Source organism: Ahaetulla prasina, chromosome 2 (assembly GCF_028640845.1).
Source record: "Ahaetulla prasina isolate Xishuangbanna chromosome 2, ASM2864084v1, whole genome shotgun sequence".
In the NCBI taxonomy this organism is placed as follows: Eukaryota; Metazoa; Chordata; class Lepidosauria; order Squamata; family Colubridae; genus Ahaetulla; species Ahaetulla prasina.
In genome coordinates, this window is record NC_080540.1 from 144706812 (window position 1) to 144730783 (window position 23972).

The following is a 23972-nucleotide window of genomic DNA, read 5'->3' on the forward strand; positions in this document are numbered from 1 at the left end:
ATTCAATAAGAATCATACAGATTTCATGTTACGTTTCTTCAAATTACATGTACTGCTGTAGACTACAACTGGTCTACTTGCCATATAAAGTTCCTGGAAAATCTGTTTCTGTTTCTGTAGATATAGGCAAACATTTAAAGTTTTCAGTTGGCATTAGTTATTATTATAGTTTTGCTTTCTTTAACAAAAAAAGATCAGTTACTTTTAAAAAGAAAATATACCATAATAAAACATCATAACTTTAATTTGGAAAACTTAACTTTTCCCATTAATGTGTTTCAAATTTAAAAAGATCTAAGAGGGGGGAAAAGGGGATGTGATTCAAATTCAGCTTTTAAGCAAAAATGACAGTGTCGTCATGAGTTAATATTAATCCTTTAATTAAGAATTTCAAAGATTTAAATACTTTCTCTGACCTTGGCTTTAAATAATTATGCTAAGTGCGGATTTCTTTAAATTCCGAAAAGATTCTGAACTGTTGATCATAGTTATGTAATAGTTTCAAGCTGGCAGATTTCCAACATAAGCTGTTTAAAATTAGAGACGAAGAATATGATACCCGCAAATGAAATGTCAGTTTCCCAAATGCTGTTCCAATTCTATATGCTAATTGTTCCATTTGGTTGCCGTATTTCATCTTGCAATAAATTATAGATGGTACTTTAATATATGCTAAAGCATTTAAACACCTGGATGTCAACTAATGTAGATAAGTATTTTGAGAAGTTCCTTTGTAGTCTAACATCAAGTATTTAAGCACCATCAAAAAGGAAATTTGCCAAAGCAATGGCAAAACAAGCCAAACCAAAGCCCTAGAAGTAAAGTAAAATGAAGGTTTATTTTATCAGCAGTATTTTGCTTCATTTATATGCTGTACCATTTCAGAAAACTAGTAATATCATTTAATACTCTATGTATGTTGGTACATTAATAGGACATCTATTAAAGTTCCTGATTTAAAAAGTGTTAATGTAATTATATCAAACAAAGAAAAACAAAGATAATAAATAAGACATAGACAAGAAAGTATTTCCCTTCTGAGGTATGTCAAGACTGAACTTGAATATTTAAGTTCACAAGAACACAATTTTTCATAATATCTGATTCTGGCCCACACTCTCGGGTTTTTCATTTGAACCAAGACAAGCAAGTTCAATTCACTGCAATTATGACAAAAGAAAATGCTGGGCAGAGGGCATAAAAATGAGGATAAATAGGAATGCACTGAATTGATAGGATCTCTGGTACCCTGTTAATAATAATATACACTGTTGCTAAGTCACTGTGCTTATTTATTTATTTATTTTTATTAAATGCATATCGTCCCTCTCTCACTACCCAAAATGACTCTAGCAGCTTAAAATAGAGTAAAAATAAAGATATAAAAACAATGATAAACATAACAGCATAATAAAATTGTAAAAGATTAAATACAGACTAAAAATGATGGGGTCAGAGTGGAGCAGAGGTGGTGCATTCATTGTCATTGCACCAACCATCTACAAGCTTAGTTTCTGATCATCCGCTGATCAAGGATTCCAAAGAGAAAAACCATCTAATTTTCAGTTTACTCTTTTGCAAAAGAGGAATTTTTTTTAACTGTTCTTAATCTTTAGTCCAGTGCAGGAGCGTGTAGAAGAACTTTAAATAACTTGGAAAGGCAAAGTCAGAATTAACTTTTAAATTTAATAAGAAAACCTGCAGAGTGCATCCACAATTCAGTATCACAAATTCTTATAGACTATCCTAAACTTCCCTCTTTATTACACTGAAATATCATATTTTTCAGACTATAAGACACACCAGAGTGTAAAACACACCAAAGGTAAACCAAAAAAAAACGTTTTTGCCCTCCCCAACCTCCAGGAGCACTCTGCAGGCCTCCCAAACCCTCTGCGCGTCCTGTTTTTGTGAAAAATGGGACCATTTTTTGCAAAAACGAGGCACGCAGAAGGTTTGGGAGGCCTGCAGAGTGCTCCTGGAGGTTGGGGAGGGCAAAAACGTGACACGTGAGGGGTATGGAAGGCCAAAACCGGGCCTATTGTTCATGGTTTGGGAGGCCTACAGAGTGCTCCTGGGGGCTGGGGAGGCCAAAACGCCCATTTTTGTTAAAAAACGGGCCTGTTTTTGGCCTCCCAGCCCTCCCACACGTCGCCTTTCTCTGCCTCAGTGCCAATCAAAACTGGGCCATCTCAAACAAGTACTTTCCTTCACACATGCGCAGATGTCCCAGTTATCCAGAGAAATGAAGTGACATGGCTACTCTGTTGTTCTGAAGCAGAGTAGTTCTTTGTGTTATAGTTTTGATTTGAACGCATGCTTTGCTAAAGGCTTCAATAAAGAACCCCTTCTAATACCTATACAGGGTTGGTTTATGTGCATTGTGCAGAATGAAGATAGTAACATGCTGTTCACACTTCCCAGACTTATTTCAATACTGTGTTAGTTCCACATTAATTGTAGTATCCCCGAATTGCAGTATCTTAATCAGATATTTTTATTCTTACCTTTTCCAGTGCCATCTCCTTTTCTGCAGCATTAGTCTTTTTCAGGTCTAGAATCATTTTTTCTGACTCAGCTTTCACTTTGTTCATGGTAGTTTCATGATCTCGAGCAGCTCTTTGCTTTTCTTCTTCCCGAAGAAGGCTAAGTTCTACCAATTGCTGTTTTCTTTGAGTATTCACCTGAATCAGCTCTTCCCTCAGAGAGTGGATCTGGGCTTCCATGTCACAGATGATCTTTAAAATAACAATATCACCAATCAACAAGAACAAATACTTAATTGTTATACACACACAAAGTTTACATCAGTTAGAACAGAAAATATCAAATATTGCCATATGAAAAATAGGAAAATACTTTCCCAAACTATTGACAGGTTATAGTGAGCCTTTTAAGTAAGCCTCCATTGAGAATTCATGGTGAAGTAGATATCCCGGAAGAAGCAGGGATGGCACTTTGGTACAGATCAGTAATCAGACAGTGAATTCTGGCCAATGCAGCTTCTCTGGAAAAAGCAGAGATTGTGAGATTGCCCACTTGTAACCGGGAACTCAGAAACTGAGTTTTTTGCTGTTGACTCATGAGTTGAGCAGTTGAAGTTGAGGGGTTTCAATCACCCTCACTGTCATAATGCAACCTATATGGACAAAAGGTTAAAACAAGCCTCATTTCTTAAACATTTTCAGTTATCACTAATTTACAGATAGAGATTTTCTCAATGTAACATGAACCAGACTGTAATGTTGTCTGTAACTATGGAGATACTGACTGGGATGTTAACTAACAATAGAATGCCATTTGAGACAAAAATATTAAGGGCACAGAAAGACAAAGTAGAAAAAGTAATGACCCTTATTGTTGTGTCTTGTCCGCTCTCACCGCAGCCGGGGTCTGCTTATCTGCTCCCGAACACGGAGGAATGTATGCCTCCCGGCCCCAGTCCTGGCTCCATGCCCAGACAAGCTGCAGAGGAGGGGGCACCTCCCGGTCCCAGCCCTGGCTCCATGCCCAAGCAGGCTGCAGAGGAGGGAGCAGCCCTGGCTCCATGCCCAGGCAAACGGAGCAGCTAGACCCCTCCCCTTCCTCCACAGCATGTGAGCCTGAGGAAAGTTTACTTCCAACAGCTGATTGGAGTGACCCTCGCATCAGAAGATTGGATAGGCGGAGGCAACAGAAGGAAGGGAGGGGCAGGCCTTAATGAGTGCTGAGTCATGGAGCCACACCCCATGGCCTATATAAAGGATCTGCTTTCTGGCAGTCTCTGAGTCAGGCAAAGTCGAACTTATCTTGCTGAAGTCACTTACTGGTCTCCTGCCTGCTCTGAGGACTTTGCTAGGACTTTGGGCAGAGCTGCAGAGGCAAGCCTGATTCGGATTTCCCTGACCCGGCCGTCAGCGGAGGAGTGGGACACGACACTTATTTTGTTAAGGGTGTACTCATCTCTGATGATTTATGTGGTAAAGTTCATTGTAACATCATTGCTAAAAAGGGCACTGAAAGTTGTGAATTTAATTCTATGATGGTTTTTTCCCCCCTGGAAATATTATATTGCTCGTTGAGCTTACAAAACATAGATTATGCCAATCCTAGAATACTGTTCAGCTGTTTGGAATCCTTTCCATACACCGGATATGAATACAATCAAGCGAGTTCAGAAGTAATTTACACGAAAAGTCTTGCATTCTTCTGTGCATAATAGAATATGCAGAGAAGGCTTGAAATTATGCTACTAGGCTTGAAATTCTTGGTTTGGATAGTTTAGAACTGTGACACTTGCGGTCAAACTTAGGTATTGCATACAAAATTGTACATACTAATGCTATACCTGTAAATGACTTTTTTAGCATTAATTGTAATGGATATGAACAACCACTTTAAACTTAGCGTAAACTGCTCTAAACTCGATTATTTAAAAATTGATCTTTGTAACAGAATTGTCAAAGTCTGGAATAACTTGATTCAGTTGTCTCAGCCATTAACTTTCACAGTTTTAATTCTAATTTAATTTCTGTGTACCTCAGTCCATATTTAAGAGGTCCCTAAGAGGATGTATGTAAGTGCATTGGTGTGCCTACTGTCCCTGTCACATTTTGATTTTCTTATTTTCTTTGTTTGGATTTGTAGTTTTTGTTCGACAAATAAAATAAATTTAAAAATAAATAAAATAAAGAGGAAAATTTGCTGTTTCTCTTTCTCTTGTTTTTGTTGTTGTTTGGTTTCAAGTTTTTTATTTTATTTTACATATACATACATAGCAATGAGTGAACAGTGTGGCACCTGGGTGTCATACATTCTAATACAAATAAGACTAGTAAAATAAATCATAGTTATTACATTCAACCAATTTATATATTTCTAATACACATTTATATTAAGTTGTAATTTATCATTATTTGATTATTCCATGTTTTAATATATTGCTCTAATGCTACTCACCATAATATTTGATCATACATAATACCGCTATTCAATTTCTAAGCTTTCCTCTTGTTATTGCTTTTATTTTATTATGTAAAAATGTATACACTAATATTCCCCCTTTCTCTTATTTCTATCTCTATTCTAACTTCTAAGCATGTCACCCTTTTATTAAAAGATGTTTTATTTCTATCCAACATCTCTTGTCCACTTTGATACTTTGAATCCTGTTCATTTTTAACTTACCTCCCATATTTCACTCTTTACATCTATTTGTATTAAGAAACAATCATTATTTCATTATTCAATGTTTCAATACACAATTCCAATCCCAATCCCAATATTATTTAGACATACAAAATTATTCTAATCATATTCTTTACAATAATCAAATCTATATAATTCTGTAATACACATGTTTATATTCTTTCATTAATTGCTCAATGTTTCAATATATTATTCCAATGCCAATCACAATATTATTAAAAAGTACTTAATAATACCATCAATCGATTGCTAATTTTCCCATTTTATTGTTACTTTTATTCTATTATATAAAGGTATGTATATACAAATGTTTCCCCCTTCTCTTATTTCTACCTAATTTCTAATCATGCCACCATTCTAAGAAGGGAAAGAAAAAGAAAACCAAATCAAGACATTAAAAAAAGAGAGAGAAACCCTTTCCTTTCTATCCATTACCTCTTGCCCGCTTCAGCACTTTAGTTGCTATGCTTTTTTTTTTTCCTTGTCTCCCATATTCCTCTTGGATCTTAATCTCTGCCTACATCTACCTCTTGGCTATTCAATCTGAGTATTTCTCCCATCTCTATCCTCTTCCGCTGACTAGCTTCCAAAGTATCTGCCCAAACCCCTGTCTCCCATTCAAAAGTATCTCCCTGTATTTCCAATTTTCTTTTCAACTCTCTTAAAATATATTCCCCCTGGTTTAATTCATCAATACTGTTATTTTTATTATTATCTCCTCCTTGTCTTCTTTTGTTCACTGGTTCTTCGGTTCTAACTTTTCTTCCATTCCTTCTGTTAGCTCCTCCCTTTTCTGAGCGTCTGGATCTTTACTCATCATCCCTCGTATAGTATTTTCCATTTTTTCCCTAGTCTCCTTAAATCCTTTCTCCATGATGTCCTTTGTGCTTTGGAAAATCAACGCCATCTCCTTCAAAATTCCACTCATTTCTTCCTTATGAAGCATCTTATTTTGTTGTTGTTTTTTAATTCTACTTTTGCCCAATAATCCAAGAACCATTTAGTCAGACCTAAAACTGCCCTTCAAGAAGTACACTAATCACAGTTCTTTGTAAGAAATCAATCAGTTTCGTTTAAATAGTCCAAGAAGTTATCAAAAGCCTCTTTACGTCCCCTTTACAAGTTCAATTTTCAAGCACAACATTAAGGGGTCACTTTAATTAAATAACTTCCTTGTTCTCATATTTGAGACTCCAATAGTCATGCACTAGTTAGATATATCCCAGTAAATATTTTCACAATCCTTCATGTAAGTATTCCCAGAATTGTATATTTTCCTTTCGTCAGCAGGTGGCACTTTCAACTTGAATTTCAGCATTGCCACTAGTCAGTCTCATTTTCGTTATTTTGATCATAATTTTAATTGTAATTCAATTATAGAAGCAGGATAAGTTTTTAAAGTTAATAATTCCAGCGTTTTAAAGTGCCTTCCCAATACCACGCCTTCCCAGTTTAAGAGTCCAATCTTCTGTATTTTTAGAAATTTATTGTTTTTCTCTCTTTACATCTTTTCTTTCCAGTCTGGTATTTTTCTCAGGATGCTTAGCGGCACTTTAACAAACAATTCTGAGCAAATAGTTCTAAATTGTTCCTTGGGGTTAGGTTTTAAGTAAAAAGGAATCCTCTCCCCCAGTTCCAGTCACTGTTCCACCTACTTCTCTCCAGCACCAGTCTTAGTTGTTCCTTGGTTATCAAGCTTCATGGCAGCCATCTTTTGGCTGCCTCTTCTCACCATGGCTGAGAGGAAAAAAGAATCCTGGGTCAAAGAGAAAAGTTGTGACTCTCTGAGACCTCACAGGGCACCCCTTTTTGCTTCACTGCCCCTACAGGGTGGCTTTGACTCCTTTCGGAACCCACCAATGGGGAGAACTCGGCATGAGAACATGGAGACCAGCTCCTTGTCTCTAATCTCACCACGATGTCAAACAGAAGCCCTCTTGTTTGACACACTTTCATTTTTGGATTATAATATAATGACAACCACCAGAAAAGCAGCAAAAATAGTAGAAGGGAGGAGAGGATTGCTAGAGTAATCTGCGGAGAGAGGAATTATACCAGAACATGTTGAGACCTTGGGCAGTAAGTTAACTGTATCACTGATATTAAATTGACAGCTTTTTTAAAAAAAATAATGGGTAAAAGACTTGCAAAGATGAAAGATAATAAGAAGCTGGAAAGCTCCATAAAACAAGCCTGGAGATGTAAAACTAATAAAAAGTGGAAACTTTCAAAAGTACAACAAATGTATAGACAGAGAGTTGGAAAAAGAACTAGAGAATCTGGCTCTATTTGAATTGAGAGTGAAAGAATTTTGTTTTTGAGATTTAGAGCAATTTCAGAGGATTGTAGTGAAGATATTAGAGAAAACTTTAGCACTTTGGGAGGAAGGGATGATATGAGGTAGAAATAGATAAACTATATAGAATAAATACAAGATTTGTAACAATAAGAAATGTTCCAAGAAATGTTCCGGTCACTTTGTCAGAAAAAAGAAATCAACTTTTGCAGTAGTGTTTTAATATAAAACTGAAGACTGGGATTTATATATGTGTAAAATAGGGAAGACATAAAATACTGTATCTAACACAAGCATATAAGCAAATTATTATTAAGCAAATTAATCAATAATCATTTTTTATCTGTAAACAAATAATGCAAGTAGTAAGGGATGCTACACCTCACCATACATTTGGGAATTAATATCAGCTATATCTACTGCATATTTCAAGATAAATATTTCCCTCTACACAGCATTTCCCTCCAGAATTACTTTTATTGAATCTTAGACTAGTTAGTTTTCATTTAAATAAAAAATGAAACATGGCAGGCAGAAAATGTTTTAGAATAAAATATATATGATACAGAACAGAGATAAAAGAAAACTTTGGATTTAGCTTAATGTGGTTGTTGCTTTATCTTTTGAAATCAAGAAATGTGACTCAGTTCCATCAAACCTTTGAACATGCTTTTCAGAGGTAAGAAGATAAAAAATGTAATTATAAATATTTGCTTTTAAAATTTAGCTTACAAATACAATTAATAAAAAGATTGTGTTGAAACTTCCATTTATATGTCTTTCAACTTTTGAAACATATTTTAGAAGTATCTATTATAAAAGATTTTATGCTGCTGACCAATACTCTTATTAATTTAACATTTGGTGAGTTTAAAATTTCAAGATTGTAAAATTCAAATAATCTTACAAATTCAGTTGTCTACTTAGCTAATTACTGTAAACTTCTTCAAAGTGCATCCAAAAGTTGTAAGATCACTGTTTTTATATGATACACTGCATTGTACCATATGCTACACATGAATATGAATCTGTGGGAAATCCCTATATTTACATATATAAGAAATCTTCCATTTTATTCCTGTTTTATTCCACTACACACCAGAACTGGCAAAGTATAAGTTAGATAAAATACTTGGCTTTAAAAATTAATAATGAATGCTTAAAACAGAATCACAATTAGTTCTAGAGCTTCTACATTCTTTTCTTTTTTTTACCTTTCAAAACTTAAATAACCAATTTTGATTCTGCAATGAAGTTATCTAGTTTGGGTAATGAAACGTCTGCAAGAAAACAACCAAGATTAGAGAGCACCAAGGACCCCTCATTTCAGCCCTGAGCTACAAATATTCTCTTCTATCAAATTAACAATTCTTTAAGCAATTTTTTAAAATATCAATCTCTGAATGCCTCTGCAATTTTAGGAGAGAAACATATCAGTTAGGGAAAGTTTTCCTGATTATAATGCTTAGTTAATGGAATAATTTCTGTAGATAGTCATTTTGTTGCCAATATTAACTTTTACAGTCAAAAATGTCTTTATATAAATATTTTGATAATAGTTTGGTCATTTTGTAAACAATTTTTTTGATTAAAGATTTCAAGTCAGTATTTTAAAATGTTACGTGTGCGTGTGTATATATTTGTGCACATGTGTATATATACTGTATGTATACAAATTTTCTTTAATTAAAAACAACTACCCTCTTAGAGATTCAATCAAATCTGAACAATTTTAAGGCCCACTTATTTCAGTGAGACAATGATGACTGATTAAGCCCTAAATATTCTGCATGGTATTGGTATTATATGATCTTCCCCATGTTCAATTACAATTTCATGAACTTAGCATTTGGCTTTCTACATTATGTTTACAGAACTAAGGAAATGTTTATAGAAACATTTTAGAGAGAAAAGCTATGTGTTGAAGGCCTCAGGCAGTATAAGCCTGTGAAGGAAACTCAAAGGACAAGTGAGCTGTATAACAGGAACCAAAACAACAAAGATGCTATGCAAACCTTATGAAGCCAACACTGAGTTTTTGGACAAATGCTGATTTGCAGAACTAGGCTGATTACTGTAAAGAGGGTCATTCCATGTCAAGTGGTCTGATTTCAGGAAAGTGCCCATCAAGGATTTTGATGAAATTTGGTGTGAACATGGACACACGTCCCCAATGAACATTGGTAAAGGGTTATGTTTGCCGATGCAATACTTGCAGAGATATAGTCATTTGTATGACCCCATACCCCAGCCTTTGACAGTATGACTCTGAGATTTCAGCAACTTTGAGACATAATATCTCTGGCAATATTTTCTTGACAGAAACAAAACTTGGCCATCTTGTACAACTTGTTGTGCTCTATTAAACAAAATAATAAAAAGATTCGATGAAAGACCAACTCTACTTTTTTAGGGGGGTTGAAACATGCTCTTTCTAATAAGAATGATTTAATGAATGATTTAACAGTTTCCAGAAGATCTTTTTTTTTTTTTAAGCGGGCTGAAAATACCCTATTTTGGGCATTTTTACAAAAACCATCAACTTCACACTCATTTGTGAACTATTGGAAAGCAGTAGGAGAATGAAATTTTATATTCGACAACCTTGTATTGATAAGTTATTACGTACAAAGTTTCACGTTTCTTATAACTTTCCTTCCAGAGATATAAGAAGCCAAACTTTACCTTTTTTTTGCGCCGCAGTTATTTTTGGCCAATTTTGCTCCCAATTATCTAGATGGAGATCGCACATGAGAATGTTTTGCACTCTACACCAATCAATGTGCTCTACGCCAATCAAGCAAACACAAATGACTATATCTGCACAACTATTGCATCAGCAAACATAACCCTTTACCAATATTCATTGGTGTGTGCATGTTCACATCAAATTTCATCAAAATCCATGATGGTCAACCTGAGAGCCCCGGACCACTTGACATGGAATGACCCAAGAACAAGTAGTTCAGTTCCAAGAATATGGTACAACTAGATTGTAAGCAACAAAGAAATTAATCTGTGTGAAAACAGTGCAAACTTCATTCCTGCAATACAAAAGATTTTTTAGAAAGAGAGAAGCAAATCAGAAGCTTGTAAAACTCATGCCCCTTATTCCAGAGAGCAAGAGGCATCCATTTCGGATATCAGTAGTGACTTCCAGATTGGACTACTACAATGCGCTGTAAATGGGGCTGACCTTGAAGTTTCAGCTGCTGCACAAGATGATAGTGTTACTTGTACCTCTTTTTCTGCACGTGACACCACTGCTTTGCGAGTTGCATCACCTACTACCAGTAGTACACTGAATGAATTCAACGTGCTGGTAGACACCTTTAGAGCTCTTCATAGCTTAGAGCTTGATTATTTATGGGGCTGTGTCTCCCCAGTTGTTTCTACCCACCCCATCTGCCTGACAGATGGGACATCTTTTAGATCTTGCTGACTGGTGGGACTTAAGGAGGAGAGTCTTTTTCTATTTTATGTATTTATTAAACTTTTATGCTGCCCATCACTCATCACCAAAGTGACTCTGGGCAGCAGTTTTTCTTGTTGTGGCACCTGCCCTTTGGAATATTATCCTTCCAGAGATTAGATTGGCCACCTTCATATTGGCCCCTTCATAAGACTCCGAAGATATGGCTGTTTGCTCGAAGCCGGGCAAAATGGGCATGGGGTGGAGTCCATTTCTTGGTTGTGCTGAATGCTTGATTGTGGATTTATTCTCCACCCTCTCCCCTAGCTGCTGTGGATTTTATATTTTTTGTATATGCTTTTTGTTGTTTTTAATATTGTTAGTCACTTAGAGTCCTGTACATGAGATGGACCGCCATACAAATCTACTGAATAAATACATTTGTATTAAACTGTATAGTTAATACTTCTCTAGTCTAATTTGTTTTAAAACACTGGAGCTCCAAATTCACCTATTCACTTCCAAATTCACCTGTGAACCATTATTAGCCAAGAGTATCAATGAGATAATAATAGAAGTAGTTGTTAGTGGAATATGTCACTGGATTTACACTTTTTTCCCCCTGAGCAAATTTGCTTAGAGTTGCTAACAGACAAAGACGGAAATTCTGAACGAGATCATGGGATACAGGAAGTGGTTCTTAATCTCAACCAATAGTGCTTCTTGTCAAAGCTGCTGCTTCCACATTGTTTATACTATCAGGGAGAAAAAATTAACAAATTTCTGTTGAAATAATAAATGAAAACTAATGTGTTAAGTAGGCAAGCACAGAGCTCTTTACATGTTGTTTACCTTGATGGGCATAGCAAGACCAAAAGAAGTACATCAGTGGTGAGTTGCTACTGGTTCTCCCCGGTTCTTGTGAACCGGTAGTAAACATTTTGAGTAGTTCGGAGAACTGGTAAATGCCACCTCTACCTGGCCCCACCCCCAATCTATTGCTGCCTCCCAAGGTGATCGGCTAGAAGGAAAAAATCAGGACTCACTTGACAAAGAAGAGAAAAAAAAACAAGACACCGTCGCTTTAAATTGAGAAGCCAAGAAGCCTCCCAACTGATCAGCTTGAATGAAAAAATCAGGACTCACTTCTCAGCCAGGCAAAGAAGAAGGTGGGGGGGGGGACGCTGTCACTTTAAATTGACGCAGCTGTTGGGAGGAGGTTTTTACTGGCAGAAGCAGTTTGTTTCTGAGTCAGCTGAACAAAAAAATGGATAAGAGGGGGAATTCTTATATGGTTCTGTGTTTTTGAAGTTTTGGGGTTTGTGCAACATGGCCTTTGCGTTTCTAAAAAGGTTTGGATGATTTCCATTGTGAAATATCCTGTCTTGAATGAGTTTTCTGCCTGCTTGTAAATGGAGCCGAACTTCCAGCTTCCACTTTCTATGATCTCTAAGCACCAGTAGCTGTTTTCTGCTTACAAAGTTTCCTTTATGCAGCAGGCAGGAATGTGGAATTCCAGGCAGGTTCCTTGTTAGCAGCTTGATTTTTCATTGTTTATGTGGGAGCGTTTTCTTATGAGTAATATTTTATTTGGGAAATGAAGAGGGGGGAGTTTGATTCTCCCCCAGAGAGATTAGTGGGGTTGGGAGGGAATGGGGATTTTGAAGTAACCTTCCCCTGGAGTGGGGAGGGAATGGGGATTTTAGGCTTGCTGTCAAACATCAGCCATAATACTAATGACTGTTTTGAACAATATGCAGGTCGTATTACACAAATGGCTATTTTATATGTGAAATTATGACTGAAATATTTCTGCACCTATATTGGTTCACTCTGTCAGGAAGTTTCTCCTTAGTTTTAGGTTGCTTCTCTCTTTGTTCAGTTTCCATCCGTTGCTTCTTGTTTAGCCTTCTGGTGCTTTGGAAAATACATTGCCCCCCCTTTCTTTCTGGCAGCCCCTTAAAAGCCTGTTGCCTGTCACACTCTTGGGCAAAGCATGTGAGCCATTTACTCCTTTCAGTGGTCCATGAAAGTGCATCTATAGCAGGGGTCTCCAACCTTGGCCACTTGTGGGCCTTTGAGACTTGTGTTCAACTCCCAGAATTCCTCAGCAAAGCTGGCTGAGGAATTCTGGGAGTTGAAGTCCACAAGTCTTAAAGTGGCCAAGGTTGGAGACCCCTGATCTATAGTAGGTTGATAATAAAGCTGAAAAAAGATGAACAACATTTTTGCAGAACTATAGATACCTTGAGGCTGGGTGTGGCAAGGAATGGCTGGGAGGATAGGGGACACGCGAGGCACCCTTTGACATGAGTGACATTGAGTTGGCCATGCCTACCCAGTCACATGACCATCAAGCCATGTCCACAGAACCAGTAGAAAAAAATTTAGAACCCACCCCTGAAGTAAATGCATATAGTAAAAATGCATATATCTATATCATTACATTTATAGATTTTATTTGATGATCTGCAATAAATACATTGTTTAGAGTGTTTGTATGTCAGTTTGCTTGTTTGCTTGTTTGACTTCTATGCCCGCCATCTCACTAAGAGGACTCCAGGCAACTCTTAATGATTTAGGTTTGAATTACCCGAAAAGGCCCTTGTCTGAGTGTTAAATCAGAATAATAGTATTCTGGAAGTCTGAGAAGAGTCAGCTAATTACTAGGACATAGATTCCCACTGGTATGGTATCCCAGTGATGTAATCCTCTTCCAAAATTAATTTATCTGTTGCCTTTAATACCATTTATATGCTAAATGAAGACCTTTTAATTCTCAAGGCCCTTTAGAGTTTAAGTAATTATAACATTATTATAAAATGTATGCTAAGTGTTTTGTGGTTGTCTTTGAAGCTGTTCATTTAAAAAAAAATCTTTTTACTGAATCCCTTCACATTGCAAAATTGTGGGTAACCAACACAGTTTTACCTCTGAATTTGTTACCTAGTCACTCTTCAGATGTTCTAAAATATTGTCCTCAAAACCTCTAATGTATAGGACACACTTGGGACTAGATAGGGAATTTTAAACTCAGATGCGAAATCAGTTTGATCTCATACTGGCTAAAGAAAGGAGTAATGAAAAGCAGAAATCTTGGAGGATGTATGGATGCAAATAGAGAGATACATACATGCATACCAGGGGTGAAATTCAGCAGGTTCTGACAGGTTCTGGAGAACTGGTAGCTGAAATTTTGAGTAGTTCAGAGAACTGGCAAATACCACCTCTGGCTGGCCCCAGAGTGGGGAGGGAATGGGGATTTTGCAGTATCCTTCCCCTGGAGTGGGGTGGGATTGGAGATTTTGCAGTATCCTTCCCCTGTCACGCCCACCAAGCCATGCCCACAGAACCAGTAGGGAAAAATTTTGAATTTCAACCACGTACGTACATACATACATATATACATACATACTTATATAGCTTTGGATGCATTTGTATGAAATCTAAATATATCTACTCATTGATGGTGCAAAGACTGAACCCACTGCCACATAACAAGCTGAAGTATGTAAAAACAGAGTAAGGGAAATGTTTATTTATTTATTTTTATTTATTAAATTTATTGCCACCCATCTCAGGGCTCGAGGCAACCCTATAATATATTGTAAAATAGCAAACTACATTTTTAAAGAAAAGGCTTCAGATAGCCTTATAATGTATGAAATTAAAGCTCATACAAAGGCAGCTACTATGAAAAAAGAGTCATTTTCTCAATTAAATTTGATAAAAAAAATAACATTCATCAGATTTGCCAGAAATACAAGTGACATTTACGATTATGCATTGTTTTTGTTATAAGTGTATGTTAACAAAATAATATTTATCAAAATGAAAACTCTAAAATGTAATCTAGAGGAGTTTAGAAAAGAATGCTATATCCACAAGAATCAGGTAGTGCAGGTATTAATTAATTGATTATTCCTGCCTCCCCACTCCCTCATTTCCTCTGAATTTCAGGTTGTGAAATTGTTTGTACATTTACTGAACCAGCTTGGCTTAGACCAACTCATCCCGCAATGACATGTATGCTGAATACAAATCAGACAGCACAGCTTTAAATGTGTGTTGTAGTTCTCATTTCCAATTCAAGAACTGTACTATAATCATAAGCTTCTAGTGGATAAAAGAAAATCAGCACTCTGTATATTAGTTAATGCCACATTTGCAAGTCCTAAGGAGATCTGTGCCTTTTAAAAAAAAAACAAAACCTGTATCATTTCTTCTGAAAAATACACACGGAAAGAGAGAGAGACACAGAGAGAGAGAGAGATACATGAATAGCTTTGTACTGCTCAACTGATAGAAGCAATGCCTGTGCTGGGATTAAACCTTTTCATCATAAAGCCTCATCTGATTTGGAGTCCAAGTCCATCAAACCTTTTCCCTTTAAAGTCCCGCCTTTGATTCAACATCAATTTATTCAAACCACAGCTGGGTGGCTGAAAACGAAAGGACAGCATCATTTAAACCCAACCATATTCTCAACTTAAAAGAAGGGGTATAATTAAAAAAATTGGCATAAAAGAATGGAAATGGGATAATATTTTTAATGGTAGTTGAAAGGCTGACAGATGTCAAAGTCTTTGAAGATGTCAGTACAGTGAGCAAGAACTTGCCATTAAATAGTTTGCCGGAGAGGTGAAGCTTTTTAATGACTAAAAAAGCCCTTCCAGACACATCCTTCTGTTTTTAATTTGTCAGACTTTCTCTGTGTTTTCTGAACAATGACATATGACTGCATAGCAAACATATTTTTATAGCATGTTAATGTACAAGTTATTTTATACTCTTACACAGCTAGATAAGTATAAGGATAAGTATACCAGAGAGCCCACACTATTTAGATTCCTTGTATGGTCTTATTCAGTATAATGGGATTGACAATGACTGTTTTATTTACTATATGTACACACACACACACACACACATGTACACACACACACACATAATTTTTGTTGTTTCTTTAAATGGTACAACTAGCTAAACACAATTTGCCTAAGTTTATTAAAGGTCAGACATATTTACAGCTTTTTGAATGCTTATTAACGAAGCTGATTCTTAGTTGATAACGAATATGTCCAAACAATCCTTTATTAAGCAGAGTGGGATAGGGGGAGGCAGGTAAAGAGAGTCCACATCTGGAAAAGCAATAAAACCATCAAAACTATGGAGATTCTTAGTCATCCAGGCCATGGTTGTCCCAAAGGTGCTTTTTCAAGAGGCAACTGGTCTTTCTGGTCTATCTTTGAAGACATTTCACTTCTCATCCAAGGAGCTTCTTGGATGAGAAATGAAATGTCTTCAAAGAAAAACCAGAAAGTCCAGTTGCCTCTTGAAAAAGCACCTTTGGGACATCAAAACTATGGTTCCTAAGATTCATAAGAAATAAATGTTAACTCCAAAACACTCAAATTTCCACAATTTGTTTACTGACAAGCCTTTATTACCAGGTCACTTCTCCTCTCCACACTCACATGCTAATTAATAAAAATTAGCCAAATAACCCTTAAGAGGAAGGCCTATTTATACAGAATCCTCCCTTTCTGAACCAACTCAAAAGGACAAAGTGATCAATATAATCAATCCTACCTCCCATATTCCTACTCTGCAAAGAAAGGCAGAAAGGAGACACAGGGTATTTCCTTCTTCCTTTTTCAAATATTTCAGCCTTTATTTCTTCAATTCAAACTCAATCCAAATATGTCACGAAGAACCCAAAACCTCTCTATTTTAACATTTGTATGCCATCTTTAACCAAAGTTTTCACTCAAGGAGCAAGTGACCAGGTTCAATTTATCCTCCTTTGGAGACATTATGCGAAGACCTAGTTCCCTGGAGAAGATTTTAATGCTGGGAAGGGTTGAAAGAATAAATCAGAATCAAGTTGGATTGAATGTGTGCACCACTGGAAAACCTGAAGGACTGGGTTGAGGAAAAATCATCATGGAGAAAATCTATTTATGTAACCACTAAAAGTTGGTAACAACTCAATGGCATATAACCAATCAATTAATCAATGAATAATTCAATAACAAAAAATACACGAACACATACATACACAACAGTAAAAGCAGCAAGTATGATGGTAAAACTGTATTTAAAATTAACATATTACTATATTAATAACCAACAATAAAATGGCTCACAGTGGGACAGCTTTTCATTACCTTTGGTTACAGTTATGGACAGCTTGAATATATTGCAGTGTTACTCAAATTAAGACACAGCACATTAAGTCTTTCACATATTAATTATATTTTCCATGATATCAGTCAAGACTGAGTAGCCCTTCTTTCATGACCAGAATAATGTGCCACCGCTCTTTTTGGTCTTGGACTTCTCAGCCTATTATTGATCATTCAGATGTTCCTGCCTACCTCTTTCTTATCAAGGCAGATGCTTCTAACCTTCTTGAGCGTGGTGCTTGTACAATCCAGTCCAGAGTTTCCTTCTTAGGCAATTTCCTCCCCTGCACATTATCCTCTCAAGGCTGCTACAGGCCAAACCATACTTTTTTAATGAGGAACTTTTGGTCTTCAAAGAAGCCTTTTCAGTATTGGCCCAGTCTACTTCAAGGTAACAAGACCCCATGTAAGTTCAAACAGATCAAAAGGTTTTGGTACAATGGTTTCTCATAAAATTACACCATGTCAGTTGAGCACATTTTCCCCTCATGTTAGCTTTTAAATCTCTCACATGTCAAGCTTGCAGGCTAAGCAGGCAGATACCAGTATTTAATTGCGCAAGCCAGGATTTTTCATATTTTACAAATGCCCACTTTTTTTCACTCTGAAAATTCTGCCCCCCCTTCTCTGATATATAACCCAGAGGATGCCTCCTGAACACGTCTAGATACCCTGTACTCTTAAATAAAGTCAAGGACTCAGCATGAGTAAATAAAAATTCCTTATTGCAGATATATGCAAGCTTAGCTAAAATTAAGATTGACTTTTCTGAAGGTGAGACAGAGATAGCCCAACATGTAAATCCTGGATTTCTTTTTCCTATCCTCTTGTTTTAATGCCTGCTTGCAATTGATTTGGAGATGTTTTCAGTAGCCATAGCTTACCCAGTAAGCTCACATGGTTTTCTGTTTAATGATGCTTAGCCACAAAATTGCCAGTCCCAAATATGGTCCCAGATGAGGAGTAACTTTATTTCATCTATTGGATGGGAAATTCCTTGGCTCATTATTCACTATCTGATAGGGAAAATGACTGAACAAATTACATCTTCACAGATTATGAATTACTAGGCACACCATTAGTCAAATTGAGCGCCGAGTTTATTTATAACACAACTCCTTCCACAATTCAATTTTCCTTATTCCAGGCCACACAGATTTACCATCCATGTCTACTACCAAATGCCTTGCAGCTGCCCCAGAAACTTTGAGACCAGGAGGTACCTCCTTAAAGATCAACCAGAGCATGCTAAGACCTCCTACAAAAGCTCTGATGATCATTATAATCAGAGTTGTCCCCTTCATTACTACTGGAGATTATACTAGACCAGGGATGTCCAAACTTGGCCCCTTGAAGCTCTAGAAAAATCTGACCACAAACCCAAACTCTGGCTCAGATACGTAGACGACACTTCATAATCTGGCCACACGGGAAAGAAAAACTGGACAACTTCTTCATACACCTCAACAGCCTACACCCCAAAATACAATTCACCATGGAAACAGAAGCTAACAACCAACTTCCCTTCCTGGATGTCTTAGTCTACAGGAAATCCAATGGCTCCCTAGGACACACCATCTACCAGAAGAAAACACACACAAATCGCTATCTCCACGCACTCTCACACCACTACCCAGCACAGATCAATTCCATAGCCAAGACACTCATCTCCAGAACAAAACACTTAGCTGACGAACAACACCTAAAAACCGAACTACACACTCTCACTAACATACTAACATCCAATGGATTCCAAAGAAATAAGATTACCAACTAATCCATAAAGAAACCCCCACTAAAATCCAAGACAGAGAACAAGAAAACGGCAAAGCCCTCCTCCCATATATAAAAGGCACCACAGACAGAATCAGCAAGATCTTCCACAAACACAACATCAAGACAGCATTCTGCACAAACCGAAAAATATCCACCATCCTAAGAAACCCCAAAGACAAAATTGAGTTAGAAAATCAAGGATATATGAAATCCCATGCACCACCTGCAGCACCACATACATCAGACAAACCAACAGAAGAATAAGTGCACGCATTGAAGAACATAAGAACTCAGTCAGAAAAGAGGAACCAACTTCTTCCCTGGTCCAACACCTTAAAGCCACAGGACACAAAATTGACTTTAAAAATACCAGAACTATTGCCAAAACTGAACACTTTAACAACAGAATAATCAGAGAAGCCATCGAGATAGAAAAATGCCCACACAGCATGAATAAACGAGATGATACCTCCCGCCTACCAGCCATTTGGAAACCCGCTCTTATCAACGAGTCCCTAACATGAAGAATGACGCAAGACTCACACTCACAAGTGCCACACAGCATGTCACCACCACACATCCACACAGAAAGCAGACTCAAACCCACACCGATGATGAAGCACGACCACGGACCAGAAGCCAGACCGCAGCTGCATCTTTAGCCATTTCAAACCCCTCCAATCCATACATGCAGCAGACTGACACCCACCATGAAGATGTAGCACGACCACGAACGCGAAGCCAAACAACAGCAATGCAGCTCACCAACTCAAATCCCCCTGCAACTCAGACTAACCTGAGCACAACCAAGCCCCCACCCAAACAGGACACACCCCCAGACAATCAATATATATATGTAGGTCTTTGGTTGTTCGGGTTTTCTCCCGTGTAAAATTGGAAGTGTCTTGGCGACATTTTGACGAAATCTCATCCGTCATCTTCAGGCTTCAGCTTCGTGCTTCTGGGAGCAATGTGTGATCGCAGCTGTTTCTTCCTTTAAACTGCTAGTGGGGGTTTGAACTGATTGGGTGGGAGCTTGGCTGTGCTCTGATTGGATGGGGGTTTTTTTGTGCTCTGATTGGCTGGGGGTGTGTCCTGTTTGGGTGGGGGCTTGGTTGTGCTCAGAAAACAAATATATATAACTGTTAAAAGGAAGAAACAGCTGCGATCACACATTGCTCCCAGAAGCACGAAGCTGAAGCCTGAAGATGACGAATGAGACTTCGTCGAAACGTCGCCAAGACACTTCCAATCTTACACGGGAGAAAACCCGAACAACCAAAGACCTATATATATATATATATATATATATATATATATATATACATACATACATACATACATACATACATATATACATACATACATACATACACATACACGTACAAATACACATACATACATACATACAGCAGGGGTGGTATTCACTTTCCTTTGCTACCGGTTCACAAATGTGAGCACACGCACCACCTCCATGCATGCGCAGAGCCTTCCGCGCATGCGCAGAGCATTAAAAGTAGGACATGATGACGTCTAGGTGGATGAGCGGAGCCACCCACAGCCGCTGCTACTGGTTCGCCTGAACTGGATAGAACTGGCTGAATACCACCACTAATATACAGTATGTCACAGAAGTTAGTACACCCCCTCCCATTTTGTAAATATTTAAGTATAACTTTTCATGTGAGAACACTGAAAAAATGACACTTGGCTACAATGTGAAGTAATGAGTATACAGTTTGCATAACAGTGTAAATGTGCTGTGTCCACAAAATAATGCAACACACAGCCATTATTGTCTAAACTAGTGGAAAGAAAAGTGAGTACACCCCTAATGGGGCTCAAAGCGTCAATATTTTGTGTGGCCACCATTATTTTCCAGCACTCCTTTACATTGTCACAGAGCTGGTGGATGTTAGAGACCTTGCGCACCTCCACCTTCCATTTCAGGATGCCCCACAGGTGCTCAATAGGGTTTAGGTCTGGAGACACGCTTGGCCAGTCATCACCTTTACCCTCAGCTTCTTTAGCAAGGCAGTGGTCATTTTAGAGGTGTGTTTGGGGTCATTATCATGTTGGAATACTGCCCTGCAGCCCAATCTCCAAAGGGAGGGGATTATGCTCTGCTTCAGTATGTCACAGTACAAGTTGGCATTCATGGTTCCTTCAATTAACTGTAGCTCCCTAGTGCCAACAGCACTAATGCAGCCCCAGATCATGACATTCCCACCACCATGCTTCGACTGTAGGCAAGACATACTTGTCTTTGTACTCCTCACCTGGTTACCACCACACACACTTGACACCATCTGAACCAAAATAAGTTTATCTTGGCCTCATCGGACCACAGGACATGGTTCCAGGCTTTCTTGTGCATCATCTTTAGAAGAGGTTTCCTTCTGGGATGACAGCCCTGCAGACCAATTTGATGCAGTGTGCAGCCTATGGTCTGAGCACTGACAGGCTGACCCTCCCCACACCCCTTCAACCTCTGCAGCAATACTGGCAGCACTCATACATCTATTTCCCAAAGCCAACCTCTGGATATGATGCTGAGCACGGGCACTCAATTTCTTTGGTTGACCATGGCGAGGCCTGTTCTGAGTGGAACCTGTCCTATTAAACCGCTGTATGGTCTTGCCCACCATCCTGCAGCTCAGTTTGAGGGTCTTGGCAATCTTCTTATAACCTAAGCCAATGATGACTAACCTTTTTGCCATTGTGTGCCAGGAAGGGGGGGTTGTGGAGGTGCGTGCCACAACAATAATTCCATGAGCCCTGCTCCCGCGATCCCTCCACACTGCCCCTGCTCCTGGCACGCGATCACACAGTAGGCCCATTTATTGCTCTCCCCAGCCTCCAGAGCCTTTCTAGGAGTCTGAGGAGGGCGAAAACGGCCTTCCCCCACCCTGGGGCCCTCTGGAGGCCAAAAATGGCCCATTTGCCAGGTTCCATCGGAAGTTGGCAAACAAGCTGTTTTCTGCCTCTGGGTGGTGGTAGTGAAAAAGGCTCTGGAGTCTGGGGCAGCAAAAAACGGGCCTTCTGGTCCAACCGGAAGTTGGCAAACGGGCCATTTTCGGCCTCCGGAGGGCCTCCGGGGGGGGGGGCGTTTTTGCCCTCCCCAGTCTCTAAGAAAGGCTGTAGAGGCTGGGAGAGCAAAAAACAGGCCTTCCCCACCACTACCCCAAGGCCCTCCCAAGGCAGGAAACAGCCTGTTTCCCTACTTCTGGTGGGCCCAGAAGGCCTGAAAATCACCTGGCTGGCGCACACATGTGCACCAGAGCTGAGCTCCCGTGCCCACCGATATGGCTACGTGTGCCACAGGTTTGCCATCGCGGGCCTAGCCCATCTTTATGTAGAGCAACAATTCATTTTTTCAGATCCTCAGAGAGTTCATTGCCATGAGGTGCCATGTTGAACGTCCAGTAACCAGTATGAGAGAGTGAGAGCGATAACACCAAATTTAACACACCTGCTCCCCCTTCACACCTGAGACCTTGTACCACTAACGCATCACATGACACCAGGGAGGGAAAATGGCTACTTGGGCTCACTTCTGTGATATACTGATATACTGTGTATGTGTGCTTATACATACATACATACATATAACAGTCATACATATTCTGTGGACAGTGTATTGACTGGGTCAATATACTTTTTACACAATGCTAACAGTAATAATACAATTAATTATACATAATCCTAGTCTGCCAACTTCTAACCTTAACATGCACGTTATAATTATAATAGATTTTTTTATAATCCAGTATATATAATACTATTTTCCCAATTTGTACTGATGTGGTTGGGGTTATTCTACATTCACATCTTTGTTTTTAAAAAATAGCATTCTCTCTTTATGATTCTTTGTCACTTTCTTCACAGTTACATTTAAACATTGATAACATTTCTTCATACAATATATTTGTTGTTCCCTGCTGAGAAAACTAATATTTTAATATTTTTAAAATTACTCAATATTCCACCATAATTCCAATATCCCACTTATCTAGAAACACCATTAAGGCCAATTATTAACAAGGTTTGATCCTGGGATTATATCTCCAAGTCCCCTAAATTTCTAATCCTTAAATTGTTATCAGTTTCAATATATTTTTACACAGTTAGGTTACCTAATCATAGACTTCTACCCGCTACCCTTAATATGCTTATGATTATAGTAAATTCTATTATCTATCGATATGTATACTACTATTTTCCCAATTTGTACTTTCTACTTTTTTCTTTTAGTTTTTAATACAATCACCATATTGAAAGGTATTTTATCTCTATCCATCATCTCTTGCCCTTTTTAAAATTTCATTGTTCATTGACTTTTTGGTCACTCTTTTATGTTTCTCCCTTGGAATCTTCTATCTCTTTCTAACATTTTTATACCAACTAAATACTCCTGCTGGCTTATCCCTTGTTTCCTTCTGCTGCATCATTTGAGCCCCCATCCATAATTTTTTCATCATTTTGGGGAGATCTTTCTTTTCTTTCTCTGTTCTATTGTAAATTCTTAAAAGATTATCTATTTGGTTCATACTTACTGTTCATATATCTTCCATGTCTTTATTTATTTATTTTTTGCAGCTTGTTTTGATTTGTATCCTCCACCACTCCTTCTGGTTTCTCATCTTTTCTGAATATTATGTTCATCTCCCCCCCACCCATCTTCTACACTCATATCTTTATCTTTGAACAATCCCATTATCTCCTTATGATTCTTTATCATATTTTCATATATACTTTTAAGCATCAATAACATTTCTTCATACACCTCTATTGTCCTCTGTTGAGTCATTTTGTTATAGTTTAACATATTAAAAATTACTCAATATACCCCTAAGGCTCCAATGTCTCAATACCTAAAAACTCCAAAAAAGCCAATTATTAATAAAATCACTCCCAGAATTATACCTTCAAATCCCCTAATTTTTTTGTGTCCTTAAAAGCTATTTGATAATTTACAGTCTTTGCAATTTCCAGTTTACACCTTCCCAATTGTCCAAATTTTAAAGTCTTATTTAGCTTTTCTTCTTTTCTTCTTTCTTCTATCACCTTTCTTCTTTTGCCTCATAAGATGTTCTGTCAGGCAACATTAATA

At 37.9% G+C, this 23972-nt stretch overlaps 1 protein-coding gene across 8 annotated transcripts in view; it reads right to left on the minus strand.

The window, feature by feature from the left end:
• Positions 1-23972, minus strand: part of CEP112 (centrosomal protein 112) — a 292963-nt gene that overhangs the window by 134944 nt on the left and 134047 nt on the right. For 6 of the 8 annotated variants that reach the window (XR_009153592.1, XM_058170477.1, XM_058170478.1 and 3 more), the window contains 2 exons: positions 2508-2738; positions 82-114 (listed from right to left, as the gene is read on the minus strand). Coding sequence is in view for 7 of the 8 variants with exons in the window: in XM_058170477.1 (XP_058026460.1) it covers positions 82-114; positions 2508-2738 (264 nt within the window). In the remaining variant the exon portion in view is untranslated. The remainder of the gene's footprint in view (positions 1-81; positions 115-2507; positions 2739-23972) is intronic. The other 2 variants (XM_058170473.1, XM_058170474.1) reach the window with 1 other exon arrangement.